This window comes from Lynx canadensis, chromosome F1 (assembly GCF_007474595.2).
Source record: "Lynx canadensis isolate LIC74 chromosome F1, mLynCan4.pri.v2, whole genome shotgun sequence".
NCBI lineage: Eukaryota > Metazoa > Chordata > Mammalia > Carnivora > Felidae > Lynx > Lynx canadensis.
The window spans coordinates 65753030-65776182 of NC_044319.2; the positions used below are offsets into that span (position 1 = coordinate 65753030).

At 48.4% G+C, this 23153-nt stretch overlaps 2 protein-coding genes and 1 pseudogene across 5 annotated transcripts in view; all 3 read right to left on the reverse strand.

Annotated features, from left to right (window-relative positions):
* The window catches only part of LOC115505068 (T-cell surface glycoprotein CD1a-like), a 71456-nt gene extending 59353 nt beyond the window's left edge, over positions 1-12103 (reverse strand). The window contains exons 1-6 of one of the 4 annotated variants that reach the window (XM_030302439.1): positions 11923-12094; positions 11082-11348; positions 10121-10399; positions 9645-9923; positions 9222-9312; positions 8592-9078 (exon numbers count right to left, since the gene is read on the reverse strand). In XM_030302439.1, coding sequence (XP_030158299.1) covers positions 9000-9078; positions 9222-9312; positions 9645-9923; positions 10121-10399; positions 11082-11348; positions 11923-11983 — 1056 coding nt within the window. In that variant the 5' untranslated portion in view covers positions 11984-12094 and the 3' untranslated portion in view covers positions 8592-8999. The other 3 variants (XM_030302441.1, XM_030302438.1, XM_030302443.1) reach the window with 3 other exon arrangements.
* On the reverse strand, positions 107-3892 carry LOC115505506 (annotated as a pseudogene).
* A 4913-nt stretch (positions 12104-17016) lies between the features above and the next one.
* Positions 17017-20676, reverse strand: LOC115505069 (T-cell surface glycoprotein CD1a-like). Its single transcript, XM_030302444.1, has 6 exons — positions 20396-20676; positions 19566-19832; positions 18605-18883; positions 18128-18406; positions 17706-17796; positions 17017-17562 (listed from the first exon to the last, which is right to left on the reverse strand). The coding sequence occupies exons 1-6, from the start codon at positions 20454-20456 to the stop codon at positions 17484-17486; spliced, it is 1056 nt and encodes a 351-aa protein (XP_030158304.1). The 5' UTR covers positions 20457-20676; the 3' UTR covers positions 17017-17483.
* Between the last annotated feature and the right edge of the window lie 2477 nt (positions 20677-23153).

Below are 23153 nucleotides of genomic sequence, written 5' to 3' on the forward strand. Positions count from 1 at the left end.
TTTGCCACCTCTCCCATCCTCAACGTTATTTTCCGTGAATGTCCACATGTGCAAATGTCTCAACTACTACAAACATGTCACGAGGCAAAAGAAAAAGAAAAACCTATGATATTGACAAAACTGCAACACAGATTTTATTGAGGACATATTCCATGCAGGGGAGATTCTTTGCCAAGGATACAAATATTAAAAAGACATGGACCTGATCTCTAAAGTCCTAAGAATTAGAAGGGAAAGGACCCTAACTGTTGGTAACAAGGGCTGGAAGTCAGGAATAGATTTGCAAGTGCAGGAAAATGTGAAGCTAATCCCATCCCAACCAAGCAAAAATTTATTTGACTTGTGAAGAAGGGACGGCTCACTGCAGGAAGTGACGCCTGATGCCAGTGGCTCATGGAGGTTTCTGGGACTTCATTTTACTCTAAGATACTTTTGATGTTTAAGCCCCAGAATCAGGTCAGAACAACAAATTCTACTAAATTACACTTAACTCGTCTTGACAACTGATCACTGAGCAGAAAGAAAAGACAAAGCTGCACACAGAGACTTGCAAGTCCATCATCTGAGCTGGGTTTAGGGACGTCCTGGTCCTGGGCTGCTGGGATCTCTCTCCAAAGGGAGGCCAGTGCACTGAGGTCTCCAGTGTGATTTCCTGGGAGGAACAGATCGGAAATGCTCTGCAGCAGGTGGAGGTGAGGACTCCAGGGGAAAGGGCATGGTGAGGAGGAGGGCTGAGGACAGACAGAAAGGTGGGGACACAGTTGGGAAAGAGCAGGAAGGTGGTTCCAGACTTACCAGCGCTTCCAGAGCCAGAACGCAAGACCTGCCAGAAGCACCAGGGGCACGACCACCGCCAGGAAGACCAAGCCCACCGGGCGGTGCTGCTCTGTGGGTTTAGTGTGCAGGGGGTGTCATTTCCCATCCACCCCGGGTTGACCTGCACCTTCCTGCTCCCTTTTGCTCCCGTCACCCTGTCTCACCAACCACCCTTCCTCTGTCTCTTTTCCCATCCCTGTTCAGTGATGGACTTCACCCAACCCTTTACTTCCTCCCACATCCATAGGACCCTTCACCCTCAGCTCTCCATTTCTTGGGTTCTTACATTTCTGTCCTTTATGGTCTGGAGTCCCTAGAATCCCAAATGTTTCATCTCACTCTCCTGCTCTGCTTCAGGACCACTCACCCCCTTTTTCCAGCTGGACCCCTACCCTTTCTCACCCCAGTAGAGGACCATGTCCTGGCCTCCTAGACTGCTGTGTCTCACTCGGCAAGACAGGCCAGATGCCTCTCTGGCTTCCACGACCAAGGACGTCTGAAGATACCATGTCCCATCAGCATGGGGCAAGATGTCACCTCGCCGGGTTCCCTGGTGCTCCTCCTCACCCCGCATCCACGTCACCCATACTGGCTTTGGGTAGAAGCCAGAGACGTGGCACAAGAGGAGCAGACGACCAGGACTGGGACTGGGGCCAGTGGACAGCCAGGCTTCTGGCCTCACTGCAGAGACAGGACAGGAATTCTCAGACTGAGAAGGTAGATTTTCACATCGCTTTAGATACACACATCTTTCTACCTCTAGAAACCTATCACCATCATCACCTCTCTCCCTTGCCCCCTTCTCCCCTGAATTTGAGGAAATGGTGCAAATTTATGAGTGCAGAGTGAGAATTCTTGGAAAGAGGAAGCAGGACTGACCTTGTCGCTGAAGATCTTCCTTTCCTGCATCAAGAAGACCCAAGAGGAAACGGGGGCAGACCTCATTAATACATGCTTGTAGCTGTAAGTTGTCCACATGGTACTGATTGAATAGTTTGGAGACCTGCTGAGCCCTCCTTCCTCCCTTTGGAGATGGCCACCATGACATGTTCTGGAAGCTCACAAGATCTGATCCTTCATATGCAATCTGCATGAAGCCTAATGACCGTTCCCCAACATGGAGCCCACAGCCTACTGACACCTGTACCTGAAAGGGATCTGGGAAGAGAGACTGTGTGTTACAAGAAAGGGAGAGAGAAATAAATGAAATGACATGAGTAGAAACAACGATGGGTGAATCAGAGGGAGAAGTTGAGCATATTGGAGGGAATGGAACAAAGTTTGGTTTGAGTGGAAGTTCAGACAGATGGGAATGGTGGTCACTGGAGACAGAGGTAGAGGTAAATTACTGGAGATGGAACAAATGTTTTAGGGGAAACAGGAAGGATGTGGGCAGAGAACAGGGAATAGCTCCGTGGGAGAGCTGGGATAAAATCATCTAGGGTGAAGGGAGAGCACTAGGTATAGGGAACACATAGACAAAGTTTGCTGATGGGATTGAATGGGGAGAAAAGCACATTTCAAGGATCTGTCACACAGTGAAGGAGAGGGATGTGCCTGGCTAGAGGCCAGGCAATGGGGTAATCACAGGAGAAACTAGTGGAGAAACTCAAGCACAGCCTGAGGTCAATGAGACGAGGGGAAGTAGCAGAGAACATGCAGCTTTTCAAGATCAGGTCCTAGTTTCTGCCCCCTGAACACACGGTTTGATTCCATTTTATGATGGGAATACATGAGGTTCAGAAGCCAGTGGGGGCTCTTTCCTGGAGGAAAAAGAAACTCAAGAGACACACACACCTGCCACCTCCATCCCACCTGCCCTGAGGGAACTGAACTCACATTCAAGCTGCCATTCACTGACATGGTCCTGAAAGATCAGAGGAAATCTGATGGAGAATGTATAAAATAACTTTTCTCGTTCCATTAGCTCCTCATTGCTCGAAGTTGCTCCCTGGACCAGGGCCGCAGAAAACTGAAAGCGCCCGTCTTGCTGTCCCAGCCATGAGTCTGCAGTTCATCAGCCAAGCTGAGCCCTGATTCTGTGTCCAGGAATGGTTGTAAAAGGATGTTGTCAAGATGAGTTCGAAAGAGACTGGCTCCTGGAAATCTGTGCCACAGGAACAGATAGACTGAGGAAGAGAATGGCATTGGGAAGGACAGAGAATGCAGAATTGGGTGCCAGGGAGGCCACCAAAATCTGGAGGACAGGGAGCCATAGTTCTCTCTGGAGACATGTGCTGCCCAGGAGTCCCGAGCTTCATACCCTTCATTTAGAAGGGCAGAGGGACCTGGGGTCAGAGACGCTCAGGGAAGGAACCAGGCTGACATCCCTTACTCCCCAGGTGTGTGGCGGAGAACCTACACCACAAGTGCACACACAGGTATGTGCACAAACCCACTGACACACCCACACACTCAGATTTATACATGTATGCACACACATAGATAAATATGCAAAGCAGACATAATACATACATACATGAGGACACAGAGACTCACACACAGGGACCTATATGCACACACTTACACACACATGCAGACACACAAGCACACTACATGCACACATATGTACACACTTGCACAGGACGCACAGACTTGCACGTGTGCACATATGACATACATGCACACACACACACACACACACACACGCTCCCACCGGGAGTCCTCACCGTCGTCAGTGTCACCACCTGGGACAAGAACCGTAGCAACACCAGTTGCAACAACAGCATCTTATGTGCAGATGTTCTTTCTTTCTCTCGGAAGTGGGTCTTTGGCGTCTGTTCTCACAAACCTCCCCACACACAGCCCCTCTCTTCTGACTTCCTTCTCAACACACACGCCTGCCCTGAGTCTCCCCGACAATGCAAATGGGCTCCGCCCTCAACCCTGGACACCTACTCAGACTCTCACTTCCCCTCCGGGTCTGACCCTCCTCTCAGCTTCCAGCTTCTCCCTGTCACCAGCCTCCATGCTGCTCCCTGAGGCCCTAATTCGAGTGCTGGGGAGCAAGTCTTGCATGGCATGGAAAAGGGACCCTACCTCTCATGCCTTTCTCCTCATCCAGACAGTAACCCATGAAAACACACCGTTCCCAGCACCCAGCCCTGGAGTCTGCTGTCACCCTCTCCCTCGTGCCCCTTGGAACACCCCCATGGACTTCCTTCCCTGTCTCACCCCCCACCCCAGCCCATTCACATCTCTGACGTGTCACTGCTTGTGTTAAAAAACAAAACCAACCAGGAATTTGAAGATCGAATTGGTTGTTGAGTGAGTCATTAGTCAGGCAGCATCTCATCTGGAAGAAAGAGGGAAGCTCCCAGACGTTGTACAATGTTCTCTTATTAGCAAAAGAAGAGAGAGCAATGGCTGAGGGAATGTCGCCTTCCCTTAATTGTGAAGATGAACTATATACATTTTGGTGTGCTGACTTTTAACGTGCAGACTCTAGACTAAAACAAATCTGCTGGAAACAATATTTACTCAAATGGTGACCCTTGCTGGTGTTTTGCCCCTCTCACAATCTGGACTCAGTGTTTCTACCCGGATCTCAACATCCAACGGGGCCTGGCAAGTGGTAGGTGCCCAACGATTATCTCTGAATGATTGAATAATTCACTTCAGGCATCAAATCATTCTTAAGATTATGGACTTCTTCGACATAAAGATCTTTGAGGAATCAAAAAGTAGTGGCTGTAATCTGACCTGATGAAATGAGAATCTTGCACATTTTCTTTTGGATGCAAGCATATGCTAATAACTATGAAGTTCACACAGAGGGTCCTACGGCAAATCTACAATAAGAAATCATGGGAATTTATTGTATGCGGAGTTAATAGAGTGTTCTGGAATCATGTATCCAGATTTCCTTCCTACTGTTCCTGCTAGAATGTTCCATGCTTGTCTTATCATGAGTTGGCCGTGCTGGACACGCTGACCTTCTACCCCTTGGTGTTCTTAAGTGTTTAAAGGCTCTTAAGTATTTGTTTGTGCTTTATATCTTCCAGATAATGTGTTTGGGCTATTGGTCTTGTTATTTTTTGGTTGACCGGTAAGCAGAAATAACCTCAGGCTAATGAGAGACAGATAATATTGTTTGGAATGTTCAGATTGGAATACAGAAAGAAGAGCTCACTCCCACACTTAAGATTTTGAAAGGCTGGATAATCAAAATGGCTTCTCCTGAGTCCATCAGAGCAGAAGGATCAGAGCAACTTGTTAACATAAATACCAAAGAAATACAGACTCATCAAAAAAATAGGGCATGCAAACCCTTGCTTACCTGGCACACATTCCAGAGGTTCTATAAGCCAGAAGGAATAATTCAGCTACAATTGCTAACAATTGACTGAAAGCAAGCAGAGTCCTGGGAGGTCCTGAGAGTCACAGACTCAGGAAATTCACTATACCTCCAGGATTTTGCCCACCAACCCTCCCAGGGATTCCAGATGGAATGGAGACCAGGATACGGACCAGAGAACTGCTTTCTGGTGGTACAAGCCCTGAGGTCTGGACAGCAGCCTCCCTCCTGAAAAAGGCTGGAAGGCTACTATTCCCCCACACAAACGAGCCTTCACTAGGTGTGGGAAGGGCAGGGAGCCCCACTACCTCAGGGCACAGTGAGCCACTCTGCAGCTGGGGGAGGGGCAGTGGGGGAAGGGACAGGAACACACCTTGTCCCAGACTAAGAGGCTCCATTTCTGAGCAAAGGGGAACTCTCGGGAAGGCCCAGTCCCCAACTGAAACACAAAGCACCTGGCTGAGGATGGGACTGGACCAGAGCAGAGGTAGCGTCCCCCTCTCTGTCCCAAGCAGACCAGCCAGCAGGGAACCAAGGGCAGCTCCTGGCTGGTGGGGGGACAAGACGATGAAGATACCTACCCTTGAGCCACATCCTATTTGAAAAAGAAAATCTCAGACCCAAAAGAATGTCATAAAACCGAGTTTCCCACCCTGGGACTTCATACCAATTGAACAAATTCACAACCCCGGAAATGTAGTCTTACCCAGGCAGGCAGGAAAGTTTTCTTTCAATAGAGCAATGGGTCTGTCTCTGGGTCCTCTCCAGCCCCCGATGATAAGACACGCACATTGTTCTTCCCCAAGAAAGCAGGTCTGACTCCTGGAAGGCTTCTCATTTGCTGCTAATTCCCTGGCCCCACGCTCCATCTATAAAAGCCTCATTTGTACAACCTCTCTGAGTGCCCACCCTCTGTGCCAGATGGGGTGATGTGCGATTCATGGATCATTTAATAAAGCAATTATTGGTCAAGTTTATAAGGTGAAATTTCTTGTTTTAAGGGTTCTGAAGTTTGCCTCTGGATGATTAAATATACACATCAAAAATAAAATAAAAGCTTGGAGGACAATATTATTCATTATATGTTAAATATTGGGCACAAGCTGCTTCTCATATGTTTTGAAACCAGTCTCAGAGAATGTGTTTACCATACAAACAGGAAAAGCTGAGGAAGTCATGAAGGAAGGAAGGAAGGAAGGAAGGAAGGAAGGAAGGAAGGAAGGAAGGAACAGAGGGAGGGAGGGAGGGAGGCAGGGAGGAAAGGAGGGTGGCATGAAGAAGGAAGGAAGGATGGAGAGAGGGAGGAAGGAAGGAACAGAGGGAGGGAGGAAGGGAGAGAGGAAGGGAGGGAAGGCGGAAGGGAGAGAGAGGGAAGAAGGGAGGGAGGAAGGGAGGAAGAAGAGAAGGAAGGAAAAAATGAACATATTGTGTGTGCAGGAAATCCATGGAAAATTTCCTTCCCTTTGAGGATTTAACTGCCATTGTCACAACATTTCCTGCTTCATGGAGGCTGGTACAGCTTGTCTGTCATCTGTAGGAAAACCATGGAGTGAATTTTTACCAGTCACTTACTCAGCAGCAGAACCAGCAATGGATTCCTGACCAGTGGTTTGTTAGAAAGCCATGACAACACCCAGGATGGGGCCTCACCCAGATGTCAGGATTACCAAGTAAAACAGGGTAAGAGTGTGACAGATGAGGACACATGAAGAAAAAGGCAAGCAGGCAAGAAAGGAATATTTTCAAGAACTCAGGGAGAGGAAGAGAGAAGGAGGAAAAACATTGCAAGAAAAGAGACATTAGCCCAGCCTCCCCATGGACCACATCCACATCCATCAGAGAGGAGTGTCCAGTCACAAAAGACAGAAATCCACCCTGTGGAGCTGAAGACATCTGGGAATATATCATCAGCTCATGGAACTGCGGAGCCCAGGGTTGTTGGGGCTCCAGTCCCTTCTGTGGGTCTGTGTGTCTGCCTTCAGTTTCCTGATGTTTTGGTTTCATTGTGGCTGCTCTGTCTGGCTTCAATGAAGTATGATCACAAACGAAAATTGGGGGGGGGGGGCGCCTGGGAGGCTCAGTTTGTTAAGTGCCTGATCTCAGCTCAGGTCATGATCTCACCGTCCATGAGTCTGAGCCTTGTGTCCAACTCTGTACTGACAGCTCAGAGCCTGTAGTCTATCTCGGATTCTATCTCCCTCTCTCTCTGGTCCTCCCCACTCAAACTCTGTCTCTCTCTCTCTCTCTCTCTCTCTCTCTCTCAAAAATGAATAAAAAATATTTTAAAAAGTTTTAACTGAAATTGTACCTTTGTACAGCATGCGGCTTCCTGACCAGCCAGGGAGGAAACCTGGGAGGCACGATGGGACACGTGGACCGCCACTGGCACTACAGGAGCAGCAGAGACTATGACGTAACGTGAACAGAGGTCCTCCTGATGAACGTCTCCCAACAACTTCTCAGAGACGAGGCCTGAGGAACTTCGGGAGCCCAGTGCACACGGGGCGTGTCGGGAGCTGGATACGAATGCCTCCGTGCTTAGCTGCAGAGCCTCCGGTGTGCCATGCAGCATTTGTTAGGAAAATGAAGAATTGGTCAAGAAAGCTTGCATTCAAGCAAACCATGAAAGTCGATATTTTATGTAGCATTCCCCCCACATTTGAATACTTTTCATTGGTGAGCAATAAACTCTGTTCTCTCTAAAGAGCATAAAATGAAGTACACGCTTGATGTGTGGTGTGTGTGTCCGTGGGGACACGAGGCCCACAAGCACGGTAGGCAACACAGCCACCAGCTCCCATCTGGATTCTCTTTCTCTTTCTTTTCTTCTCATTCTTGCCATGAGAACGCTTGGATCCACTCTCTTGGAAAAGGTCACGTGCGCAACTTCTCACCCTTCTTGCATGAAGGTGTCATCCTCAGCCTTGCTTCCCTGATGCTGAAAAATGGGTTGTAGTTGTTTCAGGCTTCATACCCCAACCTTATTATCCGGGACAAGAGACACCATCTCTTTCCCTGCCATTGACCACAAGAGTCATAATGCCTGTGACCTGAGCCACCTGGAGCAGGCGTCTAGCCCTGAACCATCACTCTGACCAAGGACAAGTAGCTTCTGTCTTGGCCTGAACCTGATGTAACCTGCCCTTCCGTCATCCTGTCACGTTGTCAAGGATACTTTCTCCTGAGAGACTCAAGGTGATCGGAGCCCAGGGCTACACCTGAGGGTGGAGTCAACCAACCAAACACTGCATGGTGGCCATGCGAGGGTGACAAGGTGGACTGGACCCTAGAGAACCAGTCAACAAGTCTAATTTAGGAGAGAAGTTTGGGGAAGTCCCATAATTTGCTCTCCCTTTCCCAATAATTTTCACCTTTGCCACCTCTCCCATCCTCAACGTTATTTTCCGTGAATGTCCACATGTGCAAATGTCTCAACTACTACAAACATGTCGCGAGGCAAAAGAAAAAGAAAAACCTATGATATTGACAAAACTGCAACACAGATTTTATTGAGGACATATTCCATGCAGGGGAGATTCTTTGCCAAGGATACAAATATTAAAAAGACATGGACCTGATCTCTAAAGTCCTAAGAATTAGAAGGGAAAGGACCCTAACTGTTGGTAACAAGGGCTGGAAGTCAGGAATAGATTTGCAAGTGCAGGAAAACGTGGGGCTAATTCCCGCCAAGCAAAAACTTCTTTGACTTGTGAAGAAGGGACGGCTCACTGCAGGAAGTGACGCCTGATGCCAGTGGCTCATGGAGGTTTGTGGGACAACAAATTCTGCTAAATTACACTTAACTCGTCTTGACAACTGATCACTGAGCAGAAAGAAAAGACAAAGCTGCACACAGAGACTTGCAAGTCCATCATCTGAGCTGGGTTTAGGGACGTCCTGGTCCTGGGCTGCTGGGATCTCTCTCCAAAGGGAGGCCAGTGCACTGAGGTCTCCAGTGTGATTTCCTGGGAGGAACAGATCGGAAATGCTCTGCAGCAGGTGGAGGTGAGGACTCCAGGGGAAAGGGCATGGTGAGGAGGAGGGCTGAGGACAGACAGAAAGGTGGGGACACAGTTGGGAAAGAGCAAGAAGGTGGTTCCAGACTTACCAGCGCTTCCAGAGCCAGAACGCAAGACCTGCCAGAAGCACCAGGGGCACGACCACCGCCAGGAAGACCAAGCCCACCGGGCGGTGCTGCTCTGTGGGTTTAGTGTGCAGGGGGTGTCATTTCCCATCCACCCCGGGTTGACCTGCACCTTCCTGCTCCCTTTTGCTCCCGTCACCCTCTGTCTCACCAACCACCCTTCCTCTTTCTCTTTTCCCATCCCTGCTCAGTGATGGACTTCACCCAACCCTTTACTTCCTCCCACATCCATAGGACCCTCACCCTCAGCTCTCCATTTCTTGGGTTCTTACATTTCTGTCCTTTATGGTCTGGAGTCCCTAGAATCCCAAATGTTTCATCTCACTCTCCTGCTCTGCTTCAGGACCACCCACCCCTTTTCCCAGCTGGACCCCTACCCTTTCTCACCCCAGTAGAGGACCATGTCCTGGCCTCCTAGACTGCTGTGTCTCACTCGGCAAGACAGGCCAGATGCCTCTCCGGCTTCCACGTCCAAGGACGTCTGAAGATACCATGTCCCATCAGCATGGGGCAAGATGTCACCTCGCCGGGTTCCCTGGTGCTCCTCCTCACCCCGCATCCATGTCACCCATACTGGCTTTGGGTAGAAGCCAGAGACATGGCACACGAGGAGCAGACGACCAGGACTGGGACTGGGGCCAGTGGACAGCCAGGCTTCTGGCCTCACTGCAGAGACAGGACAGGAATTCTCAGACTGAGAAGGTAGATTTCACATCGCTTTAGATACACACATCTTTCCACCTCTAGAAACCTATCACCATCATCACCTCTCTCCCTTGCCTCCTTCTCCCCTGAATTTGAGGAAATGGTGCAAATTTATGAGTGCAGATTGAGAATTCTTGGAAAGAGGAAGCAGGACTGACCTTGTCGCTGAAGATCTTCCTTTCCTGCCTCAAGAAGACCCAAGAGGAAACGGGGGCAGACCTCATTAATACATGCTTGTAGCTGTAAGTTGTCCACATGTTCCTGATTGAATAGTTTGGAGACCTGCTGAGCCCTCCTTCCTCCCTTTGGAGATGGCCACCATGACATGTTCTGGAAGCTCACGAGATCTGATCCTTCATATGCAATCTGCATGAAGCCTAATGACCATTCCCCAACATGGAGCCCACAGCCTACTGCCACCTGTACCTGAAAGGGATCTGGGAAGAGAGACTGTGTGTTACAAGAAAGGGAGAGAGAAATAAATGAAATGAAGTGAGTAGAAGCCAACGATGGGTGAATCAGAGGGAGAAGTTGAGCATATTGGAGGGAATGGAACAAAGTTTGGTTTGAGTGGAAGTTCAGACAGATGGGAATGGTGGTCACTGGAGACAGAGGTAGAGGTAAATTACTGGAGATGGAACAAATGTTTTAGGGGAAACAGGAAGGATGTGGGCAGAGAACAGGGAATAGCTCCGTGGGAGAGCTGGGATAAAATCATCTAGGGTGAAGGGAGAGCACTAGGTATAGGGAACACATAGACAAAGTTTGCTGATGGGATTGAATGGGGAGAAAAGCACATTTCAAGGATCTGTCACACAGTGAAGGAGAGGGATGTGCCTGGCTAGAGGCCAGGCAATGGGGTAATCACAGGAGAAACTAGTGGAGAAACTCAAGCACAGCCTGAGGTCAATGAGACGAGGGGAAGTAGCAGAGAACATGCAGCTTTTCAAGATCAGGTCCTAGTTTCTGCCCCCTGAACACACGGTTTGATTCCATTTTATGATGGGAATACATGAGGTTCAGAAGCCAGTGGGGGCTCTTTCCTGGAGGAAAAAGAAACTCAAGAGACACACACACCTGCCACCTCCATCCCACCTGCCCTGAGGGAACTGAACTCACATTCAAGCTGCCATTCACTGACATGGTCCTGAAAGATCAGAGGAAATCTGATGGAGAATGTATAAAATAACTTTTCTCGTTCCATTAGCTCCTCATTGTCGAAGTTGCCCCTGGACCAGGGCCGCAGAAAACTGAAAGCGCCCGTCTTGCTGTCCCAGCCATGAGTCTGCAGTTCATCCAGCCAAGCTGAGCCCTGATTCTGTGTCCAGGAATGGTTGTAAAAGGATGTTGTCAAGATGATTCGAAAGGAGATTGGCTCCTGGAAATCTGTGCCACAGGAACAGATAGACTGAGGAAGAGAATGGCATTGGGAAGGACAGAGAATGCAGAATTGGGGTGCCAGGGAGGCCACCAAAATCTGGAGGACAGGGAGCCATAGTTCTCTCTGGAGACATGTGCTGCCCAGGAGTCCCGAGCTTCATACCCTTCATTTAGAAGGGCAGAGGGACCTGGGGTCAGAGACACTCAGGAAGGAACCAGGCTGACATCCCTCATTCCCCAGGTGTGTGGCGGAGAACCTACACCACAAGTGCACACACAGGTATGTGCACAAACCCACTGACACACCCACACACTCAGATTTATACATGTATGCACACACATAGATAAATATGCAAGCAGACATATATACATACATGAGGACACAGAGACTCACACACAGGGACCTATATGCACACACTTACACACACAGCAGACACACAAGCACACTCATGCACACATATGTACACACTTGCACAGGACGCACAGACTTGCACGTGTGCACATATGACACAAATGTGCGCGCGCGCACACACACACACACACACACACACACACACACGCTCCCACCAGGAGTCCTCACCGTCGTCAGTGTCACCACCTGGGACAAGAACCGTGAGCAACACCAGTTGCAACAACAGCATCTTATGTGCAGATGTTCTTTCTTTCTCTCGGAAAGTGTGTCTTTGGCGTCTGTTCTCACAAACCTCCCCACACACAGCCCCTCTCTTCTGACTTCCTTCTCAACACACACGCCTGCCCTGAGTCTCCCCGACAATGCAAATGGGCTCCGCCCTCAACCCTGGACACCTACTCAGACTCTCACTTCCCCTCCGGGTCTGACCCTCCTCTCAGCTTCCAGCTTCTCCCTGTCACCAGCCTCCATGCTGCTCCCTGAGGCCCTAATTCGAGTGCTGGGGAGCAAGTCTTGCATGGCATGGAAAAGGGACCCTACCTCTCATGCCTTTTCTCCTCATCCAGACAGTAACCCATGAAAACACACCGTTCCCAGCACCCAGCCCTGGAGTCTGCTGTCACCCTCTCCCTCGTGCCCTTGGAACACCCCCATGGACTTCCTTCCCTGTCTCACCCCCACCCCAGCCCATTCACATCTCTGACGTGTCACTGCTTGTGTTAAAAAACAAAACCAACCAGGAATTTGAAGATCGAATTGGTTGTTGAGTGAGTCATTAGTCAGGCAGCATCTCATCTGGAAGAAAGAGGGAAGCTCCCAGACGTTGTACAAATGTTCTCTTATTAGCAAAAGAAGAGAGAGCAATGGCTGAGGGAATGTCGCCTTCCCTTAATTGTGAAGATGAACTATATACATTTTGGTGTGCTGACTTTTAACGTGCAGACTCTAGACTAAAACAAATCTGCTGGAAACAATATTTACTCAAATGGTGACCCTTGCTGGTGTTTGCCCTCTCACAATCTGGACTCAGTGTTTCTACCCGGATCTCAACATCCAACGGGGCCTGGCAAGTGGTAGGTGCCCAACGATTATCTCTGAATGATTGAATAATTCACTTCAGGCATCAAATCATTCTTAAGATTATGGACTTCTTCGACATAAAGATCTTTGAGGAATCAAAAAGTAGTGGCTGTAATCTGACCTGATGAAATGAGAATCTTGCACATTTTCTTTTGGATGCAAGCATATGCTAATAACTATGAAGTTCACACAGAGGGTCCTACGGCAAATCTACAATAAGAAATCATGGGAATTTATTGTATGCGGAGTTAATAGAGTGTTCTGGAATCATGTATCCAGATTTCCTTCCTACTGTTCCTGCTAGAATGTTCCATGCTTGTCTTATCATGAGTTGGCCGTGCTGGACACGCTGACCTTCTACCCCTTGGTGTTCTTAAGTGTTTAAAGGCTCTTAAGTATTTGTTTGTGCTTTATATCTTCCAGATAATGTGTTTGGGCTATTGGTCTTGTTATTTTTTGGTTGACAGGTAAGCAGAAATAACCTCAGGCTAATGAGAGACAGATAATATTGTTTGGAATGTTCAGATTGGAATACAGAAAGAAGAGCTCACTCCCACACTTAAGATTTTGAAAGCCTGGATAATCAAAATGGCTTCTCCTGAGTCCATCAGAGCAGAAGGATCAGAGCAACTTGTTAACGTAAATACCAGAGAAATACAGACTCATCAAAAAAATAGGGCATGCAAACCCTTGCTTACCTGGGACAGAAGCCAGAAGGAATAATTCAGCTACAATTGCTAACAATTGACTGAAAGCAAGCAGAGTCCTGGGAGGTCCTGAGAGTCACAGACTCAGGAAATTCACTATACCTCCAGGATTTTGCCCACCAACCTCCCAGGGATTCCAGATGGAATGGAGACCAGGATACGGACCAGAGAACTGCTTTCTGGTGGTACAAGCCTGAGGTCTGACAGCAGCTCCCTCCTGAAAAAGGCTGGAAGGCTACTATTCCCCACACAAAATGAGCCTTCACTAGGTGTGGGAAGGGCAGGGAGCCCCACTACCTCAGGGCACAGTGAGCCACTCTGCAGCTGGGGGAGGGGCAGTGGGGGAAGGGACAGGAACACACCTTGTCCCAGACTAAGAGGCTCCATTTCTGAGCAAAGGGGGAACTCTCGGAAGGCCCAGTCCCCAAACTGAAACACAAAGCACCTGGCTGAGGATGGGACTGGACCAGAGCAGAGGTAGCGTCCCCCTCTCTGTCCCAAGCAGACCAGCCAGCAGGGAACCAAGGGCAGCTCCTGCTGGTGGGGGGACAAGACGATGAAGATACATACCCTTGAGCCACATCCTATTTGAAAAAGAAAATCTCAGACCCAAAAGAATGTCATAAACCGAGTTCCCACCCTGGGACTTCATACCCAATTGAACAAATTTCACAACCCCGGAAATGTAGTCTTACCCAGGCAGGCAGGAAAGTTTTCTTTCCATAGAGCAATGGGTCTGTCTCCTGGGTCCTCTCCAGCCCCCGATGATAAGACACGCACATTGTTCTTCCCCCAAGAAAGCAGGTCTGACTCCTGGAAGGCTTCTCATTTGCTGCTAATTCCCTGGCCCCACGCTCCATCTATAAAAGCCTTCATTTGTACAACCTCTCTGAGTGCCCACCTCTGTGCCAGATGGGGTGATGTGCGATTCATGGATCATTTAATAAAGCAATTATTGGTCAAGTTTATAAGGTGAAATTTCTTGTTTTAAGGGTTCTGAAGTTTGCCTCTGGATGATTAAATATACACATCAAAAAATAAAATAAAAGCTTGGAGGACAGTATTATTCATTATATGTTAAATATCTGGGCACAAGCTGCTTCTCATATGTTTTGAAACCAGTCTCAGAGAATGTGTTTACCATACAAACAGGAAAAGCTGAGGAAGTCATGAAGGAAGGAAGGAAGGAAGGAAGGAAGGAAGGAAGGAAGGAAGGAAGGAACAGAGGGAGGGAGGGAGGGAGGCAGGGAGGAAAGGAGGGTGGCATTGAAGAAGGAAGGAAGGATGGAGAGAGGGAGGAAGGAAGGAACAGAGGGAGGGAGGAAGGGAGAGAGGAAGGGAGGGAAGGAGGAAGGGAGAGAGAGGGAAGAAGGGAGGGAGGAAGGGAGGAAGAAGAGAAGGAAGGAAAAAATGAACATATTGTGTGTGCAGGAAATCCATGGAAAATTTCCTTCCCTTTGAGGATTTAACTGCCATTGTCACAACATTTCCTGCTTCATGGAGGCTGGTACAGCTTGTCTGTCATCTGTAGGAAAACCATGGAGTGAATTTTTACCAGTCACTTACTCAGCAGCAGAACCAGCAATGGATTCCTGACCAGTGGTTTGTTAGAAAGCCATGACAACACCCAGGATGGGGCCTCACCCAGATGTCAGGATTACCAAGTAAAACAGGGTAAGAGTGTGACAGATGAGGACACATGAAGAAAAAGGCAAGCAGGCAAGAAAAGGAATATTTTCAAGAACTCAGGGAGAGGAAGAGAGAAGTGAGGAAAAACATTGCAAGAAAAAGAGACATTAGCCCAGCCTCCCCATGGACCACATCCACATCCATCAGAGAGGAGTGTCCAGTCACAAAAGACAGAAATCCACCCTGTGGAGCTGAAGACATACTGGGAATATATCATCAGCTCATGGAACTGCGGAGCCCAGGGTTGTTGGGGCTCCAGTCCCTTCTGTGGGTCTGTGTGTCTGCCTTCAGTTTCCTGATGTTTTGGTTTCATTGTGGCTGCTCTTTCTGGCTTCAATGAAGTATGATCACAAATGAAAATTGGGGGGGAGGCGCCTGGGAGGCTCAGTTTGTTAGGTGCCTGATCTCAGCTCAGGTCATGATCTCACCGTCCATGAGTTTGAGCCTTGTGTCCAACTCTGTACTGACAGCTCAGAGCCTGTAGTCTATCTCGGATTCTATCTCCCTCTCTCTCTGGTCCTCCCCACTCAAACTCTGTCTCTCTCTCTCTCTCTCTCTCTCTCTCTCTCAAAAATGAATAAAAAATATTTTAAAAAGTTTTAACTGAAAATTGTACCTTTGTACAGCATGCGGCTTCCTGACCAGCCAGGGAGGAAACCTGGGAGGCACGATGGGACACGTGGACCGCCACTGGCACTACAGGAGCAGCAGAGACTATGACGTAACGTGAACAGAGGTCCTCCTGATGAACGTCTCCCAACAACTTCTCAGAGACGAGGCCTGAGGAACTTCGGGAGCCCAGTGCACACGGGGCGTGTCGGGAGCTGGATACGAATGCCTCCGTGCTTAGCTGCAGAGCCTCCGGTGTGCCATGCAGCATTTGTTAGGAAAATGAAGAATTGGTCAAGAAAGCTTGCATTCAAGCAAACCATGAAAGTCGATATTTTATGTAGCATTCCCCCCACATTTGAATACTTTTCATTGGTGAGCAATAAACTCTGTTCTCTCTAAAGAGCATAAAATGAAGTACACGCTTGATGTGTGGTGTGTGTGTCCGTGGGGACACGAGGCCCACAAGCACAGTAGGCAACACAGCCACCAGCTCCCATCTGGATTCTCTTTCTCTTTCTTTTCTTCTCATTCTTGCCATGAGAACGCTTGGATCCACTCTCTTGGAAAAGTTCACGTGCGCAACTTCTCACCCTTCTTGCATGAAGGTGTCATCCTCAGCCTTGCTTCCCTGATGCTGAAAAATGGGTTGTAGTTGTTTCAGGCTTCATACCCCAACCTTATTATCCGGGACAAGAGACACCATCTCTTTCCCTGCCATTGACCACAAGAGTCATAATGCCTGTGACCTGAGCCACCTGGAGCAGGCGTCTAGCCCTGAACCATCACTCTGACCAAGGACAAGTAGCTTCTGTCTTGGCCTGAACCTGATGTAACCTGCCCTTCCGTCATCCTGTCACGTTGTCAAGGATACTTTCTCCTGAGAGACTCAAGGTGATCGGAGCCCAGGGCTACACCTGAGGGTGGAGGTCAACCAACCAAACACCGCATGGTGGCCATGCGAGGGTGACAAGGTGGACTGGACCCTAGAGAACCAGTCAACAAGTCTAATTTAGGAGAGAAGTTTGGGGAAGTCCCATAATTTGCTCTCCCTTTCCCAATAATTTTCACCTTTGCCACCTCTCCCATCCTCAACGTTATTTTCCGTGAATGTCCACATGTGCAAATGTCTCAACTACTACAAACATGTCACGAGGCAAAAGAAAAAGAAAACCTATGATATTGACAAAACTGCAACACAGATTTTATTGAGGACATATTCCATGCAGGGGAGATTCTTTGCCAAGGATACAAATATTAAAAAGACATGGACCTGATCTCTAAAGTCCTAAGAATTAGAAGGGAAAGGACCCTAACTGTTGGTAACAAGGGCTGGAAGTCAGGAATAGATTTGCAAGTGCAGGAAAATGTGAAGCTAATCCCATCCCAACCAAGCAAAAATTTATTTGACTTGTGAAGAAGGGACGGCTCACTGCAGGAAGTGACGCCTGATGCCAGTGGCTCATGGAGGTTTCTGGGACTTCATTTTACTCTAAGATACTTTTGATGTTTAAGCCCCAGAATCAGGTCAGAACAACAAATTCTACTAAATTACACTTAACTCGTCTTGACAACTGATCACTGAGCAGAAAGAAAAGACAAAGCTGCACACAGAGACTTGCAAGTCCATCATCTGAGCTGGGTTTAGGGACGTCCTGGTCCTGGGCTGCTGGGATCTCTCTCCAAAGGGAGGCCAGTGCACTGAGGTCTCCAGTGTGATTTCCTGGGAGGAACAGATCGGAAATGCTCTGCAGCAGGTGGAGGTGAGGACTCCAGGGGAAAGGGCATGGTGAGGAGGAGGGCTGAGGACAGACAGAAAGGTGGGGACACAGTTGGGAAAGAGCAGGAAGGTGGTTCCAGACTTACCAGCGCTTCCAGAGCCAGAACGCAAGACCTGCCAGAAGCACCAGGGGCACGACCACCGCCAGGAAGACCAAGCCCACCGGGCGGTGCTGCTCTGTGGGTTTAGTGTGCAGGGGGTGTCATTTCCCATCCACCCCGGGTTGACCTGCACCTTCCTGCTCCCTTTTGCTCCCGTCACCCTGTCTCACCAACCACCCTTCCTCTGTCTCTTTTCCCATCCCTGTTCAGTGATGGACTTCACCCAACCCTTTACTTCCTCCCACATCCATAGGACCTTCACCCTCAGCTCTCCATTTCTTGGGTTCTTACATTTCTGTCCTTTATGGTCTGGAGTCCCTAGAATCCCAAATGTTTCATCTCACTCTCCTGCTCTGCTTCAGGACCACTCACCCCCTTTTTCCAGCTGGACCCCTACCCTTTCTCACCCCAGTAGAGGACCATGTCCTGGCCTCCTAGACTGCTGTGTCTCACTCGGCAAGACAGGCCAGATGCCTCTCTGGCTTCCACGACCAAGGACGTCTGAAGATACCATGTCCCATCAGCATGGGGCAAGATGTCACCTCGCCGGGTTCCCTGGTGCTCCTCCTCACCCCGCATCCACGTCACCCATACTGGCTTTGGGTAGAAGCCAGAGACGTGGCACAAGAGGAGCAGACGACCAGGACTGGGACTGGGGCCAGTGGACAGCCAGGCTTCTGGCCTCACTGCAGAGACAGGACAGGAATTCTCAGACTGAGAAGGTAGATTTTCACATCGCTTTAGATACACACATCTTTCTACCTCTAGAAACCTATCACCATCATCACCTCTCTCCCTTGCCCCCTTCTCCCCTGAATTTGAGGAAATGGTGCAAATTTATGAGTGCAGAGTGAGAATTCTTGGAAAGAGGAAGCAGGACTGACCTTGTCGCTGAAGATCTTCCTTTCCTGCATCAAGAAGACCCAAGAGGAAACGGGGGCAGACCTCATTAATACATGCTTGTAGCTGTAAGTTGTCCACATGGTACTGATTGAATAGTTTGGAGACCTGCTGAGCCCTCCTTCCTCCCTTTGGAGATGGCCACCATGACATGTTCTGGAAGCTCACAAGATCTGATCCTTCATATGCAATCTGCATGAAGCCTAATGACCGTTCCCCAACATGGAGCCCACAGCCTACTGACACCTGTACCTGAAAGGGATCTGGGAAGAGAGACTGTGTGTTACAAGAAAGGGAGAGAGAAATAAATGAAATGACATGAGTAGAAACAACGATGGGTGAATCAGAGGGAGAAGTTGAGCATATTGGAGGGAATGGAACAAAGTTTGGTTTGAGTGGAAGTTCAGACAGATGGGAAGTGGTGGTCACTGGAGACAGAGGTAGAGGTAAATTACTGGAGATGGAACAAATGTTTTAGGGGAAACAGGAAGGATGTGGGCAGAGAACAGGGAATAGCTCCGTGGGAGAGCTGGGATAAAATCATCTAGGGTGAAGGGAGAGCACTGGGTATAGGGAACACATAGACAAAGTTTGCTGACGGGATTGAATGGGGAGAAAAGCACATTTCAAGGATCTGTCACACAGTGAAGGAGAGGGATGTGCCTGGCTAGAGGCCAGGCAATGGGGTAATCACAGGAGAAACTAGTGGAGAAACTCAAGAACAGCCTCAGGTCAATGAGACGAGGGGAAGTAGCAGAGAACATGCAGCTTTTCAAGATCAGGTCCTAGTTTCTGCCCCCTGAACACACGGTTTGATTCCATTTTATGATGGGAATACATGAGGTTCAGAAGCCAGTGGGGGCTCTTTCCTGGAGGAAAAAGAAACTCAAGAGACACACACACCGGCCACCTCCATCCCACCTGCCCTGAGGGAACTGAACTCACATTCAAGCTGCCATTCACTGACATGGTCCTGAAAGATCAGAGGAAGTCTGATGGAGAATGTATAAAATGACTTTTCTTCTTCCATTAGCTCCTCATTGCTGAAGTTGCTCCTGGACCAGGGCCGCAGAAAACTGAAAGCGCCCGTCTTGCTGTCCCAGCCATGAGTCTGCAGTTCATCCAGCCAAACTGAGCCCAGATTTTGTGTCCAGGAATGGTTGTAAAAGGATGTTGTCAAGATGGTTCGAAAAGAGACTGGCTCCTGGAAATCTGTGCCACAGGAACAGATAGACTGAGGAAGAGAATGGCATTGGGAAGGACAGAGAATGCAGAATTGAGGCGCCAGGGAGGCCACCAAAATCTGGAGGACAGGGAGCCATAGTTCTCTCTGGAGACATGTGCTGCCCAGGAGTCCCGAGCTTCATACCCTTCATTTAGAAGGGCAGAGGGACCTGGGGTCAGAGACGCTCGGGAAGGAACCAGGCTGACATCCCTTACTCCCCAGGTGTGTGGCATGGAACCTACACCACAAGTGCACACACAGGTATGTGCACAAACCCACTGACACACCCACACACTCAGATTTATACATGTATGCACACACATAGATAAATATGCAAACAGACATAAATACATACATACATGCGGACACAGAGACTCACACACAGGGACCTATATGCACACACTTACACACACATGCAGACACACAAGCACACACATGCACACATGTGTACACACTTGCACAGGACGCACAGACTTGCACACGTGTGCACATATGACATACATGCACACACACACACACACACACACACGTTCCCACCGGGAGTCCTCACCGTCGTCAGTGTCACCACCTGGGACAAGAACCGTAAGCAACACCAGTTGCAACAACAGCATCTTATGTGCAGATGTTCTTTCTTTCTCTCGGAAAGTGGGTCTTTGGCGTCTGTTCTCACAAACCTCCCCACACACAGCCCCTCTCTTCTGACTTCCTTCTCAACACACACGCCTGCCCTGAGTCTCCCCGACAATGCAGATGGGCTCCGCCCTCAACCCTGGACACCTACTCAGACTCTCACTTCCCCTCCGGGTCTGACCCTCCTCTCAGCTTCCAGCTTCTCCCTGTCACCAGCCTCCATGCTGCTCCCTGAGGCCCTAATTCAAGTGCTGGGGAGCAAGTCTTGCATGGCATGGAAAAGGGACCCTACCTCTCGTGCCTTTTCTCCTCATCCAGACAGTAACCCATGAAGACACATGGCTCCCCAGCACCCAGCCCTGGAGTCTGCTGTCACCCTGTCCCTCATGCCCTTGGGTCACTCCCTATGGTCTTCCTTCCCTGTGTCACCCCCACCCCAGCCCATTCACATCTCTGACTTCTCACTGCCTGTGTTCAAATACAAAATCAAGCAGATTGATTTGAAGGTCACCTTCCCTTAATTGGGAAGATAGGGGTCTAATCATGCAGATGACCTCCCCTCCTTGTGGGATGGAGAGGGAGAGGGTCCATGTGACAGAGGACCTTATTGGCACTGACCAGAGGATTCCTCACTGACAGGGGAAGACTTACCTTTCTGGGCAAGGTTGGAACTGCACTTAGGTTAGCTGTTCAACAAGGTTTGGGGAGTTTGCCTGGCCCAAGCCGCCATTTTGTGCCCATGGTTTCCTTTTTAACTCTTGCTCTATTTGCGTTTCCAGATTCCCCCATGATTGCCTGTGTAACAGTGTCAGCACCCACCAATACGCCATTATTCTGAGGGAGGAACCAGTTGCCACCACAGAGACTGTAGGACATTGAAACATCTGAAGAATTCCCTGTCTGTGTGACTTGCATTAATATACTCACGCGCCAGGGGCGCCTGGGGGACTCAGTCAGTTAAGCGTCCGACTTTGGTTCAGGTCATGATCTCGAGGTCTGTGAGTTCAAGCCCTGCGTCCAGCTCTGTGCTGGCAGCTCAGAACCTGGAGCTTGCTTCAGATTCTGTGTCTCCCTCTCTCTCTGCCCCTCCCTGCTCACACACTCACTCACTCACTCTCTCTCTCAAAATAATAAATAAATATTTTTTAAAAATTTTTAAATAAAAAAATTTTAAAAATGTATTCACTCACCCGTCACTTAGCACCAGCCTGGATCCAAGAACCTTGCTGCACTCATGAAAATACAGTGTTCACAATGCAATCATTTTATTCCAGGAGCTTTTAGTCTACACTGGAGGAAAAAACACATAAACCGAGAACTATACATTTTGGTGCGCTGAGTTGGTGTTTTCTTTCCCTTTCGTTGGTTTTTTGCTTCAGATTCTGTGTCTTCCTCTCTCTCTGCCCCTCCCCTGCTTGCACTTTGTCTCTCTCAAAAATAAAATAAACATTAAAAAAGTCTGTCTTTTCATTAGTCCCTTTTTTCTTGTTTCATTTGTTTTGTTTCTTAAATTCCACCAATGTGTGAAATCATAGGATATTTGTCTTTCTCTGCCTTATTTCATTTACCATAATATTCTCTAGCTCCATCCATGTTGTGGCAAATGGTGAGATTTCTGTCCTTTTTGTGGCTTAGTAATACTTCCTTGTGTATATATATATTTCCTTGTACATATATATATATACACCACATCTTCTTTTATTCATCTATCCATGGCCCCTTGTGCTGCTTCCGTATCTTGGCTAGTATAAATAATGCTGCAGTAAACTTCAGGCTGGATGCATCTGCTCATTATAGTGTTTTCACATTTTCGAGAAAATTTTCAGTAGTAGAATTGCTGGATCATATGCTAATTCTGTTTTTAGCTTTGGAAGAACCTCTATACTGTTTCCATAGTGGTCCCTTCAATTTGCACTCCCACCAAGAGTGTACCAGGGTTCCTTTTTCTCCACAATCTCACCAACACTTGTTATTTCTTATGTTTTTTTTTTTTTAATTTTAGCCATTCCAACAGATGTGAGGTGATATCTCCTTACGGTTTTGATTTGTATTTCCCTGATGATGAGTGATAGTGACCAACTCTTCATGTGTCTGTTGGCTATCTGGATGTCTTCTTTGGAGAAATATCTGTTCATATCTTCTGCCCATTTTTTAAAATTTTTTTTAACGTTTATTTATTTTTGAGACAGAGAGAGACAGAGCATGAACGGGGGAAGGGCAGAGAGAGAGGGAGACACAGAATCGGAAGCAGGCTCCAGGCTCTGAGCCATCAGCCCAGAGCCTGACGCGGGGCTCAAACTCACGGACCGTGAGATCGTGACCTGAGCTGAAGTCGGACGCTTAACCGACTGAGCCACCCAGGCGCCCCTCTTCTGCCCATTTTTTAATTGGATTATTTGCTTTTTGGGGTGTTGAGTTGTACAAGTTCTTTATGTATTTTGGATACTAACCCTAGATCACACATATCACTAGCAAATATCTACTCACATTCAATAGATTTTCTTTTAGTTTTGTGAATAGATTTTTTACCTGTGCAGGTTTTTTTTTATATTGGTGTAACCCCAATAGTTTGTTTTTCTTTTGTTTCCTCAGGAGACATATCTAGAAAAATATTGCTGTGTTTCTCTGCCTGGCTTATTTCACTTACCATAATACCCTCCAGTTCCATCCATGTTGCT